This window comes from Callionymus lyra, chromosome 5 (genome assembly GCF_982586985.1).
Source record: "Callionymus lyra chromosome 5, fCalLyr1.hap1.1, whole genome shotgun sequence".
NCBI classification, from domain to species: Eukaryota; Metazoa; Chordata; class Actinopteri; order Syngnathiformes; family Callionymidae; genus Callionymus; species Callionymus lyra.
The window spans coordinates 2,014,461-2,034,087 of record NC_141822.1 but is presented as its reverse complement, the minus strand read 5'-3'; the positions used below and the strand labels follow the sequence as shown (position 1 = coordinate 2,034,087).

The 19,627-nt window shown below is 41.5% G+C and overlaps 1 protein-coding gene across 2 annotated transcripts in view; it reads right to left on the bottom strand.

The window, feature by feature from the left end:
- Positions 1–19,627, bottom strand: part of tln1 (talin 1) — a 121,177-nt gene that overhangs the window by 20,267 nt on the left and 81,283 nt on the right. For both annotated transcript variants that reach the window (XM_087790440.1, XM_087790441.1), the window contains 8 exons: positions 19,043–19,159; positions 18,738–18,923; positions 17,530–17,637; positions 12,433–12,538; positions 11,354–11,478; positions 9,829–9,954; positions 7,461–7,523; positions 7,210–7,392 (listed from right to left, as the gene is read on the bottom strand). In XM_087790440.1, the coding sequence (XP_087646566.1) occupies positions 7,210–7,392; positions 7,461–7,523; positions 9,829–9,954; positions 11,354–11,478; positions 12,433–12,538; positions 17,530–17,637; positions 18,738–18,923; positions 19,043–19,159 (1,014 nt within the window). The remainder of the gene's footprint in view (positions 1–7,209; positions 7,393–7,460; positions 7,524–9,828; positions 9,955–11,353; positions 11,479–12,432; positions 12,539–17,529; positions 17,638–18,737; positions 18,924–19,042; positions 19,160–19,627) is intronic.

The window sequence follows — 19,627 nt, the reverse complement described above, 5'->3', positions numbered from 1 at the left end:
TAGATCTCTAACGTTGCTGCTGGTGTAATGATAGATCTCTAACGTTGCTGCTGGTGTAATGATAGATCTCTAACGTTGCTGCTGGTGTAATGATAGATCTCTTATGTTGCTGCTGGTGTAATGATAGATCTCTTATGTTGCTGCTGGTGTAATGATAGATCTCTTACGTTGCTGCTGGTGTAATGATAGATCTCTAACGTTGCTGCTGGTGTAATGATAGATCTCTTATGTTGCTGCTGGTGTAATGATAGATCTCTTATGTTGCTGCTGGTGTAATGATAGATCTCTTATGTTGCTGCTGGTGTAATGATAGATCTCTAACGTTGCTGCTGGTGTAATGATAGATCTCTAACGTTGCTGCTGGTGTAATGATAGATCTCTTATGTTGCTGCTGGTGTAATGATAGATCTCTTATGTTGCTGCTGGTGTAATGATAGATCTCTTATGTTGCTGCTGGTGTAATGATAGATCTCTTATGTTGCTGCTGGTGTAATGATAGATCTCTTATGTTGCTGCTGGTGTAATGATAGATCTCTAACGTTGCTGCTGGTGTAATGATAGATCTCTTATGTTGCTGCTGGTGTAATGATAGATCTCTTATGTTGCTGCTGGTGTAATGATAGATCTCTTATGTTGCTGCTGGTGTAATGATAGATCTCTTATGTTACTGCTGGTGTAATGATAGATCTCTTACGTTGCTGCTGGTGTAATGATAGATCTCTTATGTTGCTGCTGGTGTAATGATAGATCTCTTATGTTGCTGCTGGTGTAATGATAGATCTCTAACGTTGCTGCTGGTGTAATGATAGATCTCTTACGTTGCTGCTGGTGTAATGATAGATCTCTTATGTTGCTGCTGGTGTAATGATAGATCTCTAACGTTGCTGCTGGTGTAATGATAGATCTCTAACGTTGCTGCTGGTGTAATGATAGATCTCTTATGTTGCTGCTGGTGTAATGATAGATCTCTTATGTTGCTGCTGGTGTAATGATAGATCTCTTACGTTGCTGCTGGTGTAATGATAGATCTCTTATGTTGCTGCTGGTGTAATGATAGATCTCTTATGTTGCTGCTGGTGTAATGATAGATCTCTTATGTTGCTGCTGGTGTAATGATAGATCTCTAACGTTGCTGCTGGTGTAATGATAGATCTCTATCGTTGCTGCTGGTGTAATGATAGATCTCTAACGTTGCTGCTGGTGTAATGATAGATCTCTTATGTTGCTGCTGGTGTAATGATAGATCTCTTATGTTGCTGCTGGTGTAATGATAGATCTCTTATGTTGCTGCTGGTGTAATGATAGATCTCTAACGTTGCTGCTGGTGTAATGATAGATCTCTATCGTTGCTGCTGGTGTAATGATAGATCTCTATCGTTGCTGCTGGTGTAATGATAGATCTCTATCGTTGCTGCTGGTGTAATGATAGATCTCTTATGTTGCTGCTGGTGTAATGATAGATCTCTAACGTTGCTGCTGGTGTAATGATAGATCTCTTACGTTGCTGCTGGTGTAATGATAGATCTCTTACGTTGCTGCTGGTGTAATGATAGATCTCTTATGTTGCTGCTGGTGTAATGATAGATCTCTTATGTTGCTGCTGGTGTAATGATAGATCTCTTACGTTGCTGCTGGTGTAATGATAGATCTCTTACGTTGCTGCTGGTGTAATGATAGATCTCTTATGTTGCTGCTGGTGTAATGATAGATCTCTTACGTTGCTGCTGGTGTAATGATAGATCTCTTATGTTGCTGCTGGTGTAATGATAGATCTCTTATGTTGCTGCTGGTGTAATGATAGATCTCTAACGTTGCTGCTGGTGTAATGATAGATCTCTTATGTTGCTGCTGGTGTAATGATAGATCTCTAACGTTGCTGCTGGTGTAATGATAGATCTCTTACGTTGCTGCTGGTGTAATGATAGATCTCTTATGTTGCTGCTGGTGTAATGATAGATCTCTTATGTTGCTGCTGGTGTAATGATAGATCTCTTACGTTGCTGCTGGTGTAATGATAGATCTCTTATGTTGCTGCTGGTGTAATGATAGATCTCTTATGTTGCTGCTGGTGTAATGATAGATCTCTTACGTTGCTGCTGGTGTAATGATAGATCTCTTATGTTGCTGCTGGTGTAATGATAGATCTCTTACGTTGCTGCTGGTGTAATGATAGATCTCTTATGTTGCTGCTGGTGTAATGATAGATCTCTTATGTTGCTGCTGGTGTAATGATAGATCTCTTACGTTGCTGCTGGTGTAATGATAGATCTCTAACGTTGCTGCTGGTGTAATGATAGATCTCTTACGTTGCTGCTGGTGTAATGATAGATCTCTAACGTTGCTGCTGGTGTAATGATAGATCTCTAACGTTGCTGCTGGTGTAATGATAGATCTCTAACGTTGCTGCTGGTGTAATGATAGATCTCTAACGTTGCTGCTGGTGTAATGATAGATCTCTTACGTTGCTGCTGGTGTAATGATAGATCTCTAACGTTGCTGCTGGTGTCATGATAGATCTCTTATGTTGCTGCTGGTGTAATGATAGATCTCTTATGTTGCTGCTGGTGTAATGATAGATCTCTTATGTTGCTGCTGGTGTAATGATAGATCTCTTACGTTGCTGCTGGTGTAATGATAGATCTCTTATGTTGCTGCTGGTGTAATGATAGATCTCTTATGTTGCTGCTGGTGTAATGATAGATCTCTTATGTTGCTGCTGGTGTAATGATAGATCTCTTATGTTGCTGCTGGTGTAATGATAGATCTCTTACGTTGCTGCTGGTGTAATGATAGATCTCTTATGTTGCTGCTGGTGTAATGATAGATCTCTATCGTTGCTGCTGGTGTAATGATAGATCTCTAATGTTGCTGCTGGTGTAATGATAGATCTCTATCGTTGCTGCTGGTGTAATGATAGATCTCTTATGTTGCTGCTGGTGTAATGATAGATCTCTTATGTTGCTGCTGGTGTAATGATAGATCTCTAACGTTGCTGCTGGTGTAATGATAGATCTCTTATGTTGCTGCTGGTGTAATGATAGATCTCTTATGTTGCTGCTGGTGTAATGATAGATCTCTAACGTTGCTGCTGGTGTCATGATAGATCTCTTACGTTGCTGCTGGTGTAATGATAGATCTCTAACGTTGCTGCTGGTGTAATGATAGATCTCTAATGTTGCTGCTGGTGTAATGATAGATCTCTTACGTTGCTGCTGGTGTAATGATAGATCTCTTACGTTGCTGCTGGTGTAATGATAGATCTCTTATGTTGCTGCTGGTGTAATGATAGATCTCTAACGTTGCTGCTGGTGTAATGATAGATCTCTAACGTTGCTGCTGGTGTAATGATAGATCTCTTATGTTGCTGCTGGTGTAATGATAGATCTCTTACGTTGCTGCTGGTGTAATGATAGATCTCTAACGTTGCTGCTGGTGTAATGATAGATCTCTTATGTTGCTGCTGGTGTAATGATAGATCTCTTATGTTGCTGCTGGTGTAATGATAGATCTCTTATGTTGCTGCTGGTGTAATGATAGATCTCTAACGTTGCTGCTGGTGTAATGATAGATCTCTAACGTTGCTGCTGGTGTAATGATAGATCTCTTATGTTGCTGCTGGTGTAATGATAGATCTCTTATGTTGCTGCTGGTGTAATGATAGATCTCTTATGTTGCTGCTGGTGTAATGATAGATCTCTTATGTTGCTGCTGGTGTAATGATAGATCTCTTATGTTGCTGCTGGTGTAATGATAGATCTCTTATGTTGCTGCTGGTGTAATGATAGATCTCTTATGTTGCTGCTGGTGTAATGATAGATCTCTTATGTTACTGCTGGTGTAATGATAGATCTCTTACGTTGCTGCTGGTGTAATGATAGATCTCTTATGTTGCTGCTGGTGTAATGATAGATCTCTTATGTTGCTGCTGGTGTAATGATAGATCTCTAACGTTGCTGCTGGTGTAATGATAGATCTCTTACGTTGCTGCTGGTGTAATGATAGATCTCTTATGTTGCTGCTGGTGTAATGATAGATCTCTAACGTTGCTGCTGGTGTAATGATAGATCTCTAACGTTGCTGCTGGTGTAATGATAGATCTCTTATGTTGCTGCTGGTGTAATGATAGATCTCTTATGTTGCTGCTGGTGTAATGATAGATCTCTTACGTTGCTGCTGGTGTAATGATAGATCTCTTATGTTGCTGCTGGTGTAATGATAGATCTCTTATGTTGCTGCTGGTGTAATGATAGATCTCTTATGTTGCTGCTGGTGTAATGATAGATCTCTAACGTTGCTGCTGGTGTAATGATAGATCTCTATCGTTGCTGCTGGTGTAATGATAGATCTCTAACGTTGCTGCTGGTGTAATGATAGATCTCTTATGTTGCTGCTGGTGTAATGATAGATCTCTTATGTTGCTGCTGGTGTAATGATAGATCTCTTATGTTGCTGCTGGTGTAATGATAGATCTCTAACGTTGCTGCTGGTGTAATGATAGATCTCTATCGTTGCTGCTGGTGTAATGATAGATCTCTATCGTTGCTGCTGGTGTAATGATAGATCTCTATCGTTGCTGCTGGTGTAATGATAGATCTCTTATGTTGCTGCTGGTGTAATGATAGATCTCTAACGTTGCTGCTGGTGTAATGATAGATCTCTTACGTTGCTGCTGGTGTAATGATAGATCTCTTACGTTGCTGCTGGTGTAATGATAGATCTCTTATGTTGCTGCTGGTGTAATGATAGATCTCTTATGTTGCTGCTGGTGTAATGATAGATCTCTTACGTTGCTGCTGGTGTAATGATAGATCTCTTACGTTGCTGCTGGTGTAATGATAGATCTCTTATGTTGCTGCTGGTGTAATGATAGATCTCTTACGTTGCTGCTGGTGTAATGATAGATCTCTTATGTTGCTGCTGGTGTAATGATAGATCTCTTATGTTGCTGCTGGTGTAATGATAGATCTCTAACGTTGCTGCTGGTGTAATGATAGATCTCTTATGTTGCTGCTGGTGTAATGATAGATCTCTAACGTTGCTGCTGGTGTAATGATAGATCTCTTACGTTGCTGCTGGTGTAATGATAGATCTCTTACGTTGCTGCTGGTGTAATGATAGATCTCTTATGTTGCTGCTGGTGTAATGATAGATCTCTTATGTTGCTGCTGGTGTAATGATAGATCTCTTACGTTGCTGCTGGTGTAATGATAGATCTCTTATGTTGCTGCTGGTGTAATGATAGATCTCTTACGTTGCTGCTGGTGTAATGATAGATCTCTTATGTTGCTGCTGGTGTAATGATAGATCTCTTATGTTGCTGCTGGTGTAATGATAGATCTCTTACGTTGCTGCTGGTGTAATGATAGATCTCTAACGTTGCTGCTGGTGTAATGATAGATCTCTTACGTTGCTGCTGGTGTAATGATAGATCTCTAACGTTGCTGCTGGTGTAATGATAGATCTCTAACGTTGCTGCTGGTGTAATGATAGATCTCTAACGTTGCTGCTGGTGTAATGATAGATCTCTAACGTTGCTGCTGGTGTAATGATAGATCTCTTACGTTGCTGCTGGTGTAATGATAGATCTCTTATGTTGCTGCTGGTGTAATGATAGATCTCTTATGTTGCTGCTGGTGTAATGATAGATCTCTTATGTTGCTGCTGGTGTAATGATAGATCTCTTATGTTGCTGCTGGTGTAATGATAGATCTCTTACGTTGCTGCTGGTGTAATGATAGATCTCTAACGTTGCTGCTGGTGTAATGATAGATCTCTTATGTTGCTGCTGGTGTAATGATAGATCTCTAACGTTGCTGCTGGTGTAATGATAGATCTCTAACGTTGCTGCTGGTGTAATGATAGATCTCTTACGTTGCTGCTGGTGTAATGATAGATCTCTTACGTTGCTGCTGGTGTAATGATAGATCTCTTACGTTGCTGCTGGTGTAATGATAGATCTCTTATGTTGCTGCTGGTGTAATGATAGATCTCTTATGTTGCTGCTGGTGTCATGATAGATCTCTTATGTTGCTGCTGGTGTAATGATAGATCTCTAACGTTGCTGCTGGTGTAATGATCTCTAGCGTCTGGATTGTTTCCACGCGGACGTAAATGCTGCAGCATTACTGCGGCGGCAGCTGCAGCCCAGAAGAGGAGGAGATAAGCCGCTGCTGATTGGATCCCAGAACATGAGACGCAGCAAAGGTCACGGAGACTCTGGAGCGTCTGCTGACTCTTCTTGAGAAAGTGATGTCATCGCTGATGTCATCCAGGTGCGTCCAGACACGGTTCTGGTCTGATGTCGTGAGAAACTACCTGAGCTAAACTTAGTCTCCGCTGACCTGCAGCTGTTCACCTGAGACCCTCAACACTCAGCTATGTACAGACCATAATACCCCACATAACCCCTTCATCCTTTAATCCCCCGTGTTCCACTTTTATACTCATCACACTATTAACGTTATTTCATTTATAGAACCTTTAAACGCTCAGAGCCGATCAATACATCGATCGATGGGATCAAAGTACATCGACGTCATCAGAAGATCAATAATTTAACATTGAATCTTCTTTATTAATCGTTTTATTGAACAAATCTCTTCATTAAACATTTTAAATTGTTTGTTAAATCACTTGATGATGTTTTATTTCAAAATAAATGGATTTTACACAGTTTTATATTCTAGTTCTAATCAGCTACTGATCCTGAGCTTCTTCGTCATCATGTCGATCATCTCTGAGCTCTGTTGCTTCGGTCTGGAGCCTCCACTCCTTTATGTTGACTTGAAAATACTGTGACTTGAACATTTAGAAAATGTATTTATTGATATATTTTGAATGATTAGAACGAGATATAAAACTGTGTAAAATCCATTTATTTTGAAAATATTCAAAACAAGTCATCAAGTGATTTAATGATGTTTAATAAAGATATTTGTTCAATCAAATGATTGATAAAAAGATAATTATATATTAAAGTATTGATCTTCTGATGACGTTGACGTACTTTTATCGATCGACTGTCGATCAATGTATTGATTTGGTCTAAAGACTCGAGTTAGAAAAGGTGTTTTTGAAGGATTGTGTCAAACTATGACAACAAAAGTGATTGAATAAAGAAATATTCAATTTTAAAACTCAATTATTTGAGGAATAATAATAATAACGACTATTGTGACGTCACTTCCTGTCTCCGCGGGCGACACTGACCTGGAGCCTCTTCATGGTCTGCGAGTCCTGGTCGGCCTTGACCTTGCAGGCCACCAGCAGCTGAGCCGTGGACGCTGCCACCTGCTTGGCCGACGAGATCAGCTTCTCCTCGCTGGCGTGACCTTGGACCGCCGAGTTGGCGGCTTCGCACAGGTTGTTGGTTGCCGCGGCGACCATGCGAGCCTGAGGAGAGTTTGAGTGACAGTTACTCGTGGCTCGGATTGAGTCGTGAAGGTCGTGAAGAAACTCACAGCAGAGATCAGACCCTGAGACCACTGGCCGTCGTCCACCGCGTTGGCAGGTATGGCTCCCACCTGTACACAATAGTTACACAACACACACGTCAACACAACATATTAACTCAACACACGTCAACACACCATAGTTACACAACATACTAACTCAACACACACGTCAACACACCATAGTTACACACCATATTAACTCAACACACCATAGTTACACACCATATTAACTCAACACACACGTCAACACAACATATTAACTCAACACACGTCAACACACCATAGTTACACAACATATTAACACAACACACCATAGTTACACACCATACTAACTCAACACACACGTCAACACACCATAGAGACACAACATACTAACTCAACACACACGTCAACACACCATAGAGACACAACATACTAACTCAACACACACGTCAACACACCATAGTTACACAACATACTAACTCAACACACACGTCAACACACCATATTTACACAACATACTAGCTCAACACACACGTCAACACACCATATTTACACAACATACTAACTCAACACACACGTCAACACACCATAGTTACACACCATATTAACTCAACACACACGTCAACACACCATAGTTACACACCATATTAACTCAACACACCATAGTTACACACCATATTAACTCAACACACACGTCAACACACCATAGTTACACAACATATTAACACAACACACCATAGTTACACACCATATTAACTCAACACACACGTCAACACACCATAGAGACACAACATACTAACTCAACACACACGTCAACACACCGTAGAGACACAACATACTAACTCAACACACACGTCAACACACCATAGAGACACAACATACTAACTCAACACACACGTCAACACACCATAGAGACACAACATACTAACTCAACACACACGTCAACACACCATATTAACTCAACACACACGTCAACACACCATAGTTACATAACATACTAACTCAACACACCATAGTTACCCAACATACTAACTCAACACACACGTCAACACACCATATTTACACAACATACTAGCTCAACACACACGTCAACACACCATATTTACACAACATACTAACTCAACACACACGTCAACACACCATAGTTACACAACATACTAACTCAACACACCATAGTAACTCAACACACACGTCAACACACCATAGTTACACAACATATTAACTCAACACACCATAGTTACACACCATATTAACTCAACACACACGTCAACACACCATATTTACACAACATACTAACTCAACACACACGTCAACACACCATATTTACACAACATACTAACTCAACACACACGCCAACACACCATAGTTACACAACATACTAACTCAACACACCATAGTAGCTCAACACACACGTCAACACACCATAGTTACACAACATATTAACTCAACACACACGTCAACACACCATAGTTACACAACATACTAACTCAACACACCATAGTTACACACCATATTAACTCAACACACACGTCAACACACCATAGTTACACAACATATTAACTCAACACACACGTGAACACACCATAGTTACACAACATATTATCATAATACACACGTTAACACAACATATTAACATAACACACACATTAACACAACACACAATGATTACACAACATATTAACACAAAACACAAGATGTTAACACAACACACGTTAACACACAATAATTACACAACATTTTCACACAACACACACATTAACACATCACACCATAATTCCACAATATATTAACACATGTTATACACAAAACACACAATAATAATAAAACACAAGTCAAATAAAACCTGATGAAATGTGAATTGAAAAATGACAAAATATAGATAATAAATCAAATTAAATGTAAATGAAAAGATATACAGTATATATATTTATATATATATACAGTATATATATACAGTATTTATATTTATATATGTATATATATATATATATAAATAAAATACATTTTGAGCAAATAAAATAAGACTTTATGAATAGAATTCCTTGAAAAAGTATATTAAAAAATTCAAATGACATATAAACTTCAAGTTGAGACAAAACAAAAAGTTTTATAGTATTTTGTGTTTATTTGTTTGTGTTTAACCGTGAGATTCTTTTCATCATCTTGACTTTTGTGTTTATTTTCATTCAACATTGATGTGAACATGAATCTCTTTCTTTCAACCAGAGAGAAACTCAACGTCAGAGTCACACACACACACACACACACACACACACACACACACACACTCACCCCCCCCCCCCCACACACCCACACACACACACACACACACACACACACACACACACACACACACACACACCCCACACACACACACACACACACTTCTCACCTTGCCCTGAGCCACCAGCTCCCTCTGGGCGGCCGAGGCAGCTTTGACCAGAGCGCTGGTAGCAGCTGCGATGGACTTGGCAGCCTCAAGAATCTGCTCCTCAAAGTTCAAGCTCTCGTCCGCTTCCTGTTTACAAGGCAAGAAACAACAGTCAGTAAACACATGGTCGCTCTGGCGCGAGGAGGTCGTGGGGTCGAGACACGTTTTGAGGCGAGAACAGGAAGTCTACGAGGGCGTCTTAGGCTCGTGGATCCGTGACATCAGGACTTTAGACTTTAAAACATGTTTTCAATCATTTCTTTCATTCGTTTCTATCTTGAAAAGTTTCATCTGATTTTAAATAATTGAATAAAATATATTTTTTAATTATTTATTTATTTAATAACATAGAGTTTGATTTTTTTTATACTTTTTTTTCTTTTATTCAATGTTTTTTAATCCAATTCAAGATGTTGGTATAATCGAGTCTCCAGACTAAAGCAACAGAGCTCAGAGCTACTGGATCCAACTTTCAGCCAATCAGGCGACACACAGACGATCATGTGACGACGTTGAAGGCTCCGGATGATGTGGCTCGGTGTTGATTGGATTATAGATGCTAACATGTAGCTGTATATGCTAACATGTAGCTGTTGTTTCTAACATCTAGCTGTACATGCTAACATGTTCACGGTGCTCGATTGGATTAAAGATGATAACATGTAGCTGTATATGCTAACATGTAGCTGTATATGCTAACATGTAGCTGTAGATGCTAACATGTAGCTGTAGATGCTAACATGTAACTGTAGATTTTAACATGTAGCTGTAGATGCTAACATGTAGCTGTACATGAAACCTGTAGCTGTAGATGCTAACATGTAGCTGTAGATGCTAACATGTAACTGTAGATTTTAACATGTAGCTGTAGATGCTAACATGTAGCTGTACATGCTAACATGTAGCTGTAGATGCTAACATGTAGCTGTACATGCAAACATGTAGCTGTAGATGCTAACATGTAGCTGTAGATGCTAACATGTAGCTGTACATGCTAGCATGTAGCTGTAGATGCTAACATGTAGCTGTAGATTCTAACATGTAGCTGTAGATGCTAACATGTAGCTGTACATTCTACTAACATATAGCTGTATATGCTAACATGTAGCTTTAGATGCTAACATGTACACGGTGCTCGATTGGATTAGTGTGCAACAAAGATAAAAACATTTTTATAGTGAATTAAAAAAGCTACAAATAAATAAATAAAATGTATTTCTAATTATTGGAATTATCAAACTCTATGTGTAAAAATATTTTAAACTACATTTTTAAAAATAAGATATAATAATAATAATAATAATAATGTCTATTTATATAGCGTCACAAATATATAAATGATTTAATTCATTTGTTTAATTGAATATTTCTCATTTAACTGAACATAAACAATTCAATAGTTTCAAATGTTCGACTGGTGGTTACTTTGTGAACTTGGAGGTGAACCTTCATCACTGAAGTACAATCTAATCTAATCTAATCCAACCTTGGGTTTGGTTCTGGGCCTCAGTTGCTCCAGTTTCTTGGCGGCAGCTTCAATGGCAGCAGCAGCTCCGAGTAGCTCGTTCTCCGCGATGACGGTGGGGTCCTCGGGGTCGACCCACTCGGTGCCTGAACACAAGTCCAGAGACGCTCGCTTGAAATACGCCTTCATTTATTATTGTGTGCAGCAGAACTCATGATAGCAACGAATGCTAAACATGTCAGTTTAAAGCTGTAGCGGCTAACATGGTGACGCTAACATGTAGCTGTGCATGCTAACATGTTGATGCTATCATGTAGATGCTAGCATGTATCTGTAGCATCTAACATGTAGCTGTAGATTTTAACATGTAGCTGTATATGCTAACATGTAGCTGTGTATGCTAACATGTAGCTGTATATCCTAACATGTAGCTGTATATGCTAACATGTATATGCTAACATGTAGCTGAATATGCTAATATGTAACTGTAGATTTTAACATGTATATGCTAACATGTAGCTGTATATGCTATCATGTAGCTGTAGATTTTAACATGTTTATGCTAACATGTAGCTGTATATTTTAACATGTACATGCTAACATGTAGCTGTATATGCTAACATGTACCTGTATATGCTAACATGTACCTGTATATTTTAACATGTACATGCTAACATGTAGCTGTATATGCTAACATGTAGCTGTAGATTTTAACATGTACATGCTAACATGTAGCTGTATATGCTAACATGTAGGTGTATATTTTAACATGTACATGCTAACATGTAGCTGTATATGCTAACATGTAGCTGTAGATTTTAACATGTACATGCTAACATGTAGCTGTATATGCTAACATGTAGCTGTAGATTTTAACATGTACATGCTAACATGTAGCTGTATATGCTAACATGTAGCTGATAGCTTGTTGGAAGTTTAAAGTAATGCCAACATAGCTGAGGAACATCTTGTCTCAACACAGAGTCTGAGGCTCGTGGAGCTTCAAGTCTGGATCTCGACGTCATAAATCACTGAGTCCATCGACGTCCAAACATCTCCAGGTATTTGTCGTGGACGAGGTCAAGTGCAGATTAAAATACCTTTCATGGCTTCGGCAGCTTGGATCAGTTCTGTGACCGAACCAGCGACTCTCTTGGAGTAGTTTGACAAATGTTGCTTCATGTCGTGAGAAGGTTTCTGCAGGATCTGTGAAGATGACACACGTCAGTCTGATGCTTCTGATGACATGTATATACTTGTTACTACACTATCACAACACCAGAGTCAAGTACTGGACAATACTACACATATATACTTGTTACTACACTATCACAACACCAGAGTCAAGTACTGGACAATACTACACATATATTTGTTACTACACTATCACAACACCAGAGTCAAGTACTGGACAATACTACACATATATACTTGTTACTACACTATCACAACACCAGAGTCAAGTACTGGACAATACTACACATATATACTTGTTACTACACTATCACAACACCAGAGTCAAGTACTGAACAATACTACACATATATACTTGTTACTACACTATCACAACACCAGAGTCAAGTACTGGACAATACTACACATATATACTTGTTACTACACTATCTCAACACCAGAGTCAAGTACTGGACAATATTACACATATATACTTGTTACTACACTATCTCAACACCAGAGTCAAGTACTGGACACTATTACACATATATACTTGTTACTACACTATCACAACACCAGAGTCAAGTACTGGACAATATTACACATATATACTTGTTACTACACTATCACAACACCAGAGTCAAGTACTGGACAATACTACACATATATACTTGTTACTACACTATCACAACACCAGAGTCAAGTACTGGACAATACTACACATATATACTTGTTACTACACTATCACAACACCAGAGTCAAGTACTGGACAATACTACACATATATACTTGTTACTACACTATCACAACACCAGAGTCAAGTACTGGACAATACTACACATATATACTTGTTACTACACTATCACAACACCAGAGTCAAGTACTGGACAATACTACACATATATACTTGTTACTACACTATCACAACACCAGAGTCAAGTACTGGACAATACTACACATATATACTTGTTACTACACTATCACAACACCAGAGTCAAGTACTGGACAATACTACACATATATACTTGTTACTACACTATCACAACACCAGAGTCAAGTACTGGACAATATTACACATATATACTTGTTACTACACTATCTCAACACCAGAGTCAAGTACTGGACAATATTACACATATATACTTGTTACTACACTATCACAACACCAGAGTCAAGTACTGGACAATATTACACATATATACTTGTTACTACACTATCACAACACCAGAGTCAAGTACTGGACAATACTACACATATATACTTGTTACTACACTATCACAACACCAGAGTCAAGTACTGGACAATACTACACATATATACTTGTTACTACACTATCACAACACCAGAGTCAAGTACTGGACAATACTACACATATATACTTGTTACTACACTATCACAACACCAGAGTCAAGTACTGGACAATACTACACATATATACTTGTTACTACACTATCACAACACCAGAGTCAAGTACTGGACAATACTACACATATATACTTGTTACTACACTATCACAACACCAGAGTCAAGTACTGGACAATACTACACATATATACTTGTTACTACACTATCACTATATATCGTATCATTGTGTCGTGACATCAACACACTCTTGACAAACACACACTCCTATCAGCTCGTAACTTCTGATCTTGTTCACATGTCACCATGACAGAGGTCAAAGTTCAAAGATGACACGAGGACTAATCAAACTACTCGTCACCGACAAAGACAAGTAGTTCCACAGGAATAAACGAGTGACGCTCCACATATCGTGCTAAATAAAAACGGGGGACATTCTGTGGGGCTCACAGATCCAGGGTCAGGGACAGGTGCAGGCATTAGCGTGGCTCACTGCCACAGCTCAGTTTACTCAGGATGGAGTCATGGACGTAATGTTTTAGGAATGAAGTCAGAGCCACACCCCGACACCAGCAACACCCCGACAACACCCCGACACACCAACAACACCCCGACACCAGCAACACCCCGACAACACCCCGACACCAGCAACACCCCGACACCAGCAACAACACACCAACAACACCCCGTCACCAACAACACCCCGACACACCAACAACACCCCAACACCACCCCGACAACAACCCGACACACCAACAACACCCCGACACCGACAACACCCCGACACACCAACAACACCCCGACACCAGCAACACCCCGACACACCAACAACACACCAACAACACCCAGACACCAACAACAACCCGTCACCAACAACACCCCGACACACCAACAACACCCCAACACCCACAACACCCCGACACACCAACAACACCCCGACAACACCCCGTCACCGACAACAACCCGACACACCAACAACACCCCGACACGACAACACCCCGACACACCAACAACTCCCCAACACCAACAACACCCGACACACCAACAACACCCAGACACCAACAACACCCCAACAACACCCCGTCACCGACAACAACCCGACACACCAACAACACCCCGACACACCAACAACACCCCAACAACACCCCGTCACCGACAACAACCCGACACACCAACAACACCCCGACACCGACAACAACCTGACACACCAACAACACCCCGACACCAGCAACACCCCGACACACGAACAACACACCAACAACACCCAGACACCAACAACAACCCGTCACCAACAACACCCCGACACACCAACAACACCCCAACACCCACAACACCCCGACACACCAACAACACCCCGTCACCGACAACAACCCGACACACCAACAACACCCCGACACGACAACACCCCGACACACCAACAACACCCAGACACCAACAATACCCCGGCACCAACAACTACCCGACACACGAACTACACCCAAACACATAACAACACCCCGACACATCAACAACTTCCGAAAACCAACAACACCCCGAGACCCGAACACACCAACAACACCCCGACACACCAACAACTCCCCAACACCAACAAAACCCAGACACCAACAACACCCAGACACCAACAATACCCCGGCACCAACAACTACCCGACACACGAACAACACCCGAACACATAACAACACCCCGACACACCAACAACTTCCGAAAACCAACAACACCCCGAGACCCGAACACACCAAAAACACCCCGACACACCAACAACTTCCGAAAACCAACAACACCCCGAGACCCGAACACACCAAAAACACCCCGACAACACCAACAACTTTTGAAAACCAACAAAACCCCAACAACAACACCCGGACACACCAACAACACTCAGACACCAACAACACGCTAACAAGATTGATAATGTAGCATGCAGCTAACAAGGTTGATAATGTAGCATGCAGCTAACAAGGTGGCTAATGTAGCATGCAGCTAACATGGTGGCTAATGTAGCATGCAGCTAATAAGGTTGATAATGTAGCATGCAGCTAACATGGTGGCTAATATAGCATGCAGCTAATAAGGTTATAATGTAGCATGCAGCTAATAAGGTTATAATGTAGCATGCAGCTAACAAGGTTGCTAATGTAGCAAAGAAAGAACAACAAACATGAAGACGATCAAGAGTGTGACGTACTTCAAGAGCACAGAAGAAAATAAGTGAATTAAACACATTTAAGTTTAAACATCAAATCAAAGTGTGTTGATGCAGGTGTGTTGATGCAGGTGTGTGGATGCAGGTGTGTTGATGCAGGTGTGTGGATGCAGGTGTGTGGATGCAGGTGTGTTGATGCAGGTGTGTGGATGCAGGTGTGTGGGTGCAGGTGTGTGGATGCAGGTGTGTGGATGCAGGTGTGTGGATGCAGGTGTGTTGATGCAGGTGTGTGGATGCAGGTGTGTTGATGCAGGTGTGTTGATGCAGGTGTGTGGATGCAGGTGTGTGGATGCAGGTGTGTGGATGCAGGTGTGTGGATGCAGGTGTGTTGATGCAGGTGTGTGGATGCAGGTGTGTGGATGCAGGTGTGTGGATGCAGGTGTGTGGATGCAGGTGTGTTGATGCAGGTGTGTTGATGCAGGTGTGTTGATGCAGGTGTGTTGATGCAGGTGTGTTGATGCAGGTGTGTGGGTGCAGGTGTGTGGATGCAGGTGTGTGGATGCAGGTGTGTGGATGCAGGTGTGTTGATGCAGGTGTGTGGATGCAGGTGTGTGGATGCAGGTGTGTTGATGCAGGTGTGTGGATGCAGGTGTGTGGATGCAGGTGTGTGGATGCAGGTGTGTGGATGCAGGTGTGTGGATGCAGGTGTGTGGATGCAGGTGTGTGGATGCAGGTGTGTGGATGCAGGTGTGTTGATGCAGGTGTGTGGATGCAGGTGTGTTGATGCAGGTGTGTGGATGCAGGTGTTTTGATGCAGGTGTGTGGATGCAGGTGTGTTGATGCAGGTGTGTGGATGCAGGTGTGTTGATGCAGGTGTGTGGATGCAGGTGTGTTGATGCAGGTGTGTGGATGCAGGTGTGTTGATGCAGGTGTGTGGATGCAGGTGTGTTGATGCAGGTGTGTGGATGCAGGTGTGTGGATGCAGGTGTGTTGATGCAGGTGTGTTGATGCAGGTGTGTTGATGCAGGTGTGTTGATGCAGGTGTGTGGGTGCAGGTGTGTTGATGCAGGTGTGTTGATGCAGGTGTGTGGATGCAGGTGTGTTGATGCAGGTGTGTGGATGCAGGTGTGTGGATGCAGGTGTGTTGATGCAGGTGTGTTGATGCAGGTGTGTGGGTGCAGGTGTGTTGATGCAGGTGTGTTGATGCAGGTGTGTGGATGCAGGTGTGTTGATGCAGGTGTGTGGATGCAGGTGTGTGGATGCAGGTGTGTTGATGCAGGTGTGTGGATGCAGGTGTGTGGGTGCAGGTGTGTGGATGCAGGTGTGTGGATGCAGGTGTGTGGATGCAGGTGTGTGGATGCAGGTGTGTTGATGCAGGTGTGTTGATGCAGGTGTGTGGATGCAGGTGTGTGGATGCAGGTGTGTTGATGCAGGTGTGTTGATGCAGGTGTGTTGATGCAGGTGTGTTGATGCAGGTGTGTGGATGCAGGTGTGTGGATGCAGGTGTGTTGAGTCTCACCAGCAACACGTGCTCCAGCAGCCCCAGGTATCCAGTCGCACACTCGCTGCCGTAGCGCAGCGCTCGCATCTGCACGTCCTGGTGGACCTCAGGGTGATACGCAGCTTGCTGAGGAGGAAACATCAACAGGTTTGACGGACGACAAGAAAACAGTGACTTCATGGAAGATGTTTAGAGTCAAACGCACAAAATAGCACAAAAAAGGAAATGAATTATAATGAAGAAGACAAATAATAAACAGGAAAAACTAAAATATTATCAGCACTTGACTTTACTTTATGATTTCTATGCTGTTATTGTAAAGTAGGTGTTTTTAAACGACAACAGCAACAGTAGCAGCAATAACAACAGCAACAGCAACAGTAAGAGTAAGAGTTACAGCAACAGTAACAGTAAGAGTAAGAGTTACAGCAACAGTAACAGCAACAGTAAGAGTAAGAGTAAGAGTTACAGCAACAGCAACAGTAAGAGTAAGAGTAAGAGTTACAGCAACAGCAACAGTAAGAGTAAGAGTAAGAGTTACAGCAACAGCAACAGTAAGAGTAAGAGTTACAGCAACAGTAACAGCAAAAGCAAAAGCAACAGTAGCAGCAACAGTAGCAGCAACAACAACAGCAACAGTAGCAGCAACAACAACAGCAACAGTAGCAGAAACGGTAAGAGTAAGAGTTACAGCAACAGCATCAGAAACAGTAGCAGCAACAACAACAGCAACAGTAAGAGTAAGAGTTACAGCAACAGTAGCAGTAACAGCAACAGTAAGAGTAAGAGTTACAGCAACAGTAGCAGTAACAGTAACAGTAAGAGTAAGAGTTACAGCAACAGTAACAGCAACAGTAAGAGTAAGAGTTACAGCAACAGTAGCAGTAACAGCAACAGTAAGAGTAAGAGTTACAGCAACAGTAGCAGTAACAGTAACAGTAAGAGTAAGAGTTACAGCAACAGTAACAGCAACAGTAAGAGTAAGAGTTACAGCAACAGTAGCAGTAACAGCAACAGTAAGAGTAAGAGTTACAGCAACAGTAACAGCAACAGTAAGAGTAAGAGTTACAGCAACAGTAACAGCAACAGTAAGAGTAAGAGTTATAGCAACAGTAACAGTAAGAGTTACAGCAACAGTAACAGCAACAGTAAGAGTAAGAGTTACAGCAACAGTAGCAGCAACAACAACAGCAACAGTAGCAGTAGCAGCAACAGTGCAGCTCTACCTTGCAGGAGTGCAGCATGTCAGCGATGGCTCTGCGGCTCAGGTTAGCCGTGGCGATGATGTCTTCCTGTCGACAAGAGTTTCCTGCAGCAACAGCCTTCGCGGTCGCCATGGTGATGCCTTTGGTCATGCGGATGAACTCCTCGGGGGTCGTGGTGGAGGCTGGAGGCTCGTGGCTGCTGAACACCTGAGGGAGCAGCACAGGTGAGGCGACGCTCCTGAAGCCACACTCCTGAAGCCACACTCCTGAAGCCACACTCCTGAAGCCACACTCCTGAAGCCACACTCCTGAAGCTGCTCACTCACGGTCAGTTCTTGACGGATGTGTTCGATCGTAGCCTCCAGAGCTCGAGTTCCCTTCGTCGCCTCGTCCTCCACGGCCTTGACCGTCTTCAGCAGAGACGTCACGTTGGTGACCATCACCTGAGACACAGCTAGGTGTTTAGATACGGTTGTATACATGTGTGTACTATATATATACATGTGTGTACTTGTATATATACATGTGTGTACTATATATATACATGTGTGTACTTTATATATACATGTGTGTACTATATATATACATGTGTGTACTATATATATACATGTGTGTACTTTATATATACATGTGTGTACTATATATATACATGTGTGTACTATATATATACATGTGTGTACTTTATATATAGATGTGTGTACTTGTATATATACATGTGTGTACTTTATATATACATGTGTGTACTTGTATATATACATGTGTGTACTTTATATATAGATGTGTGTACTTATGTATATATATAGTACACACATGTATATATATAGTACACACATGTATATATACGTGTGTACTATATATATACATGTGTGTACTATATATATACATGTGTGTACTTTATATATACATGCGTG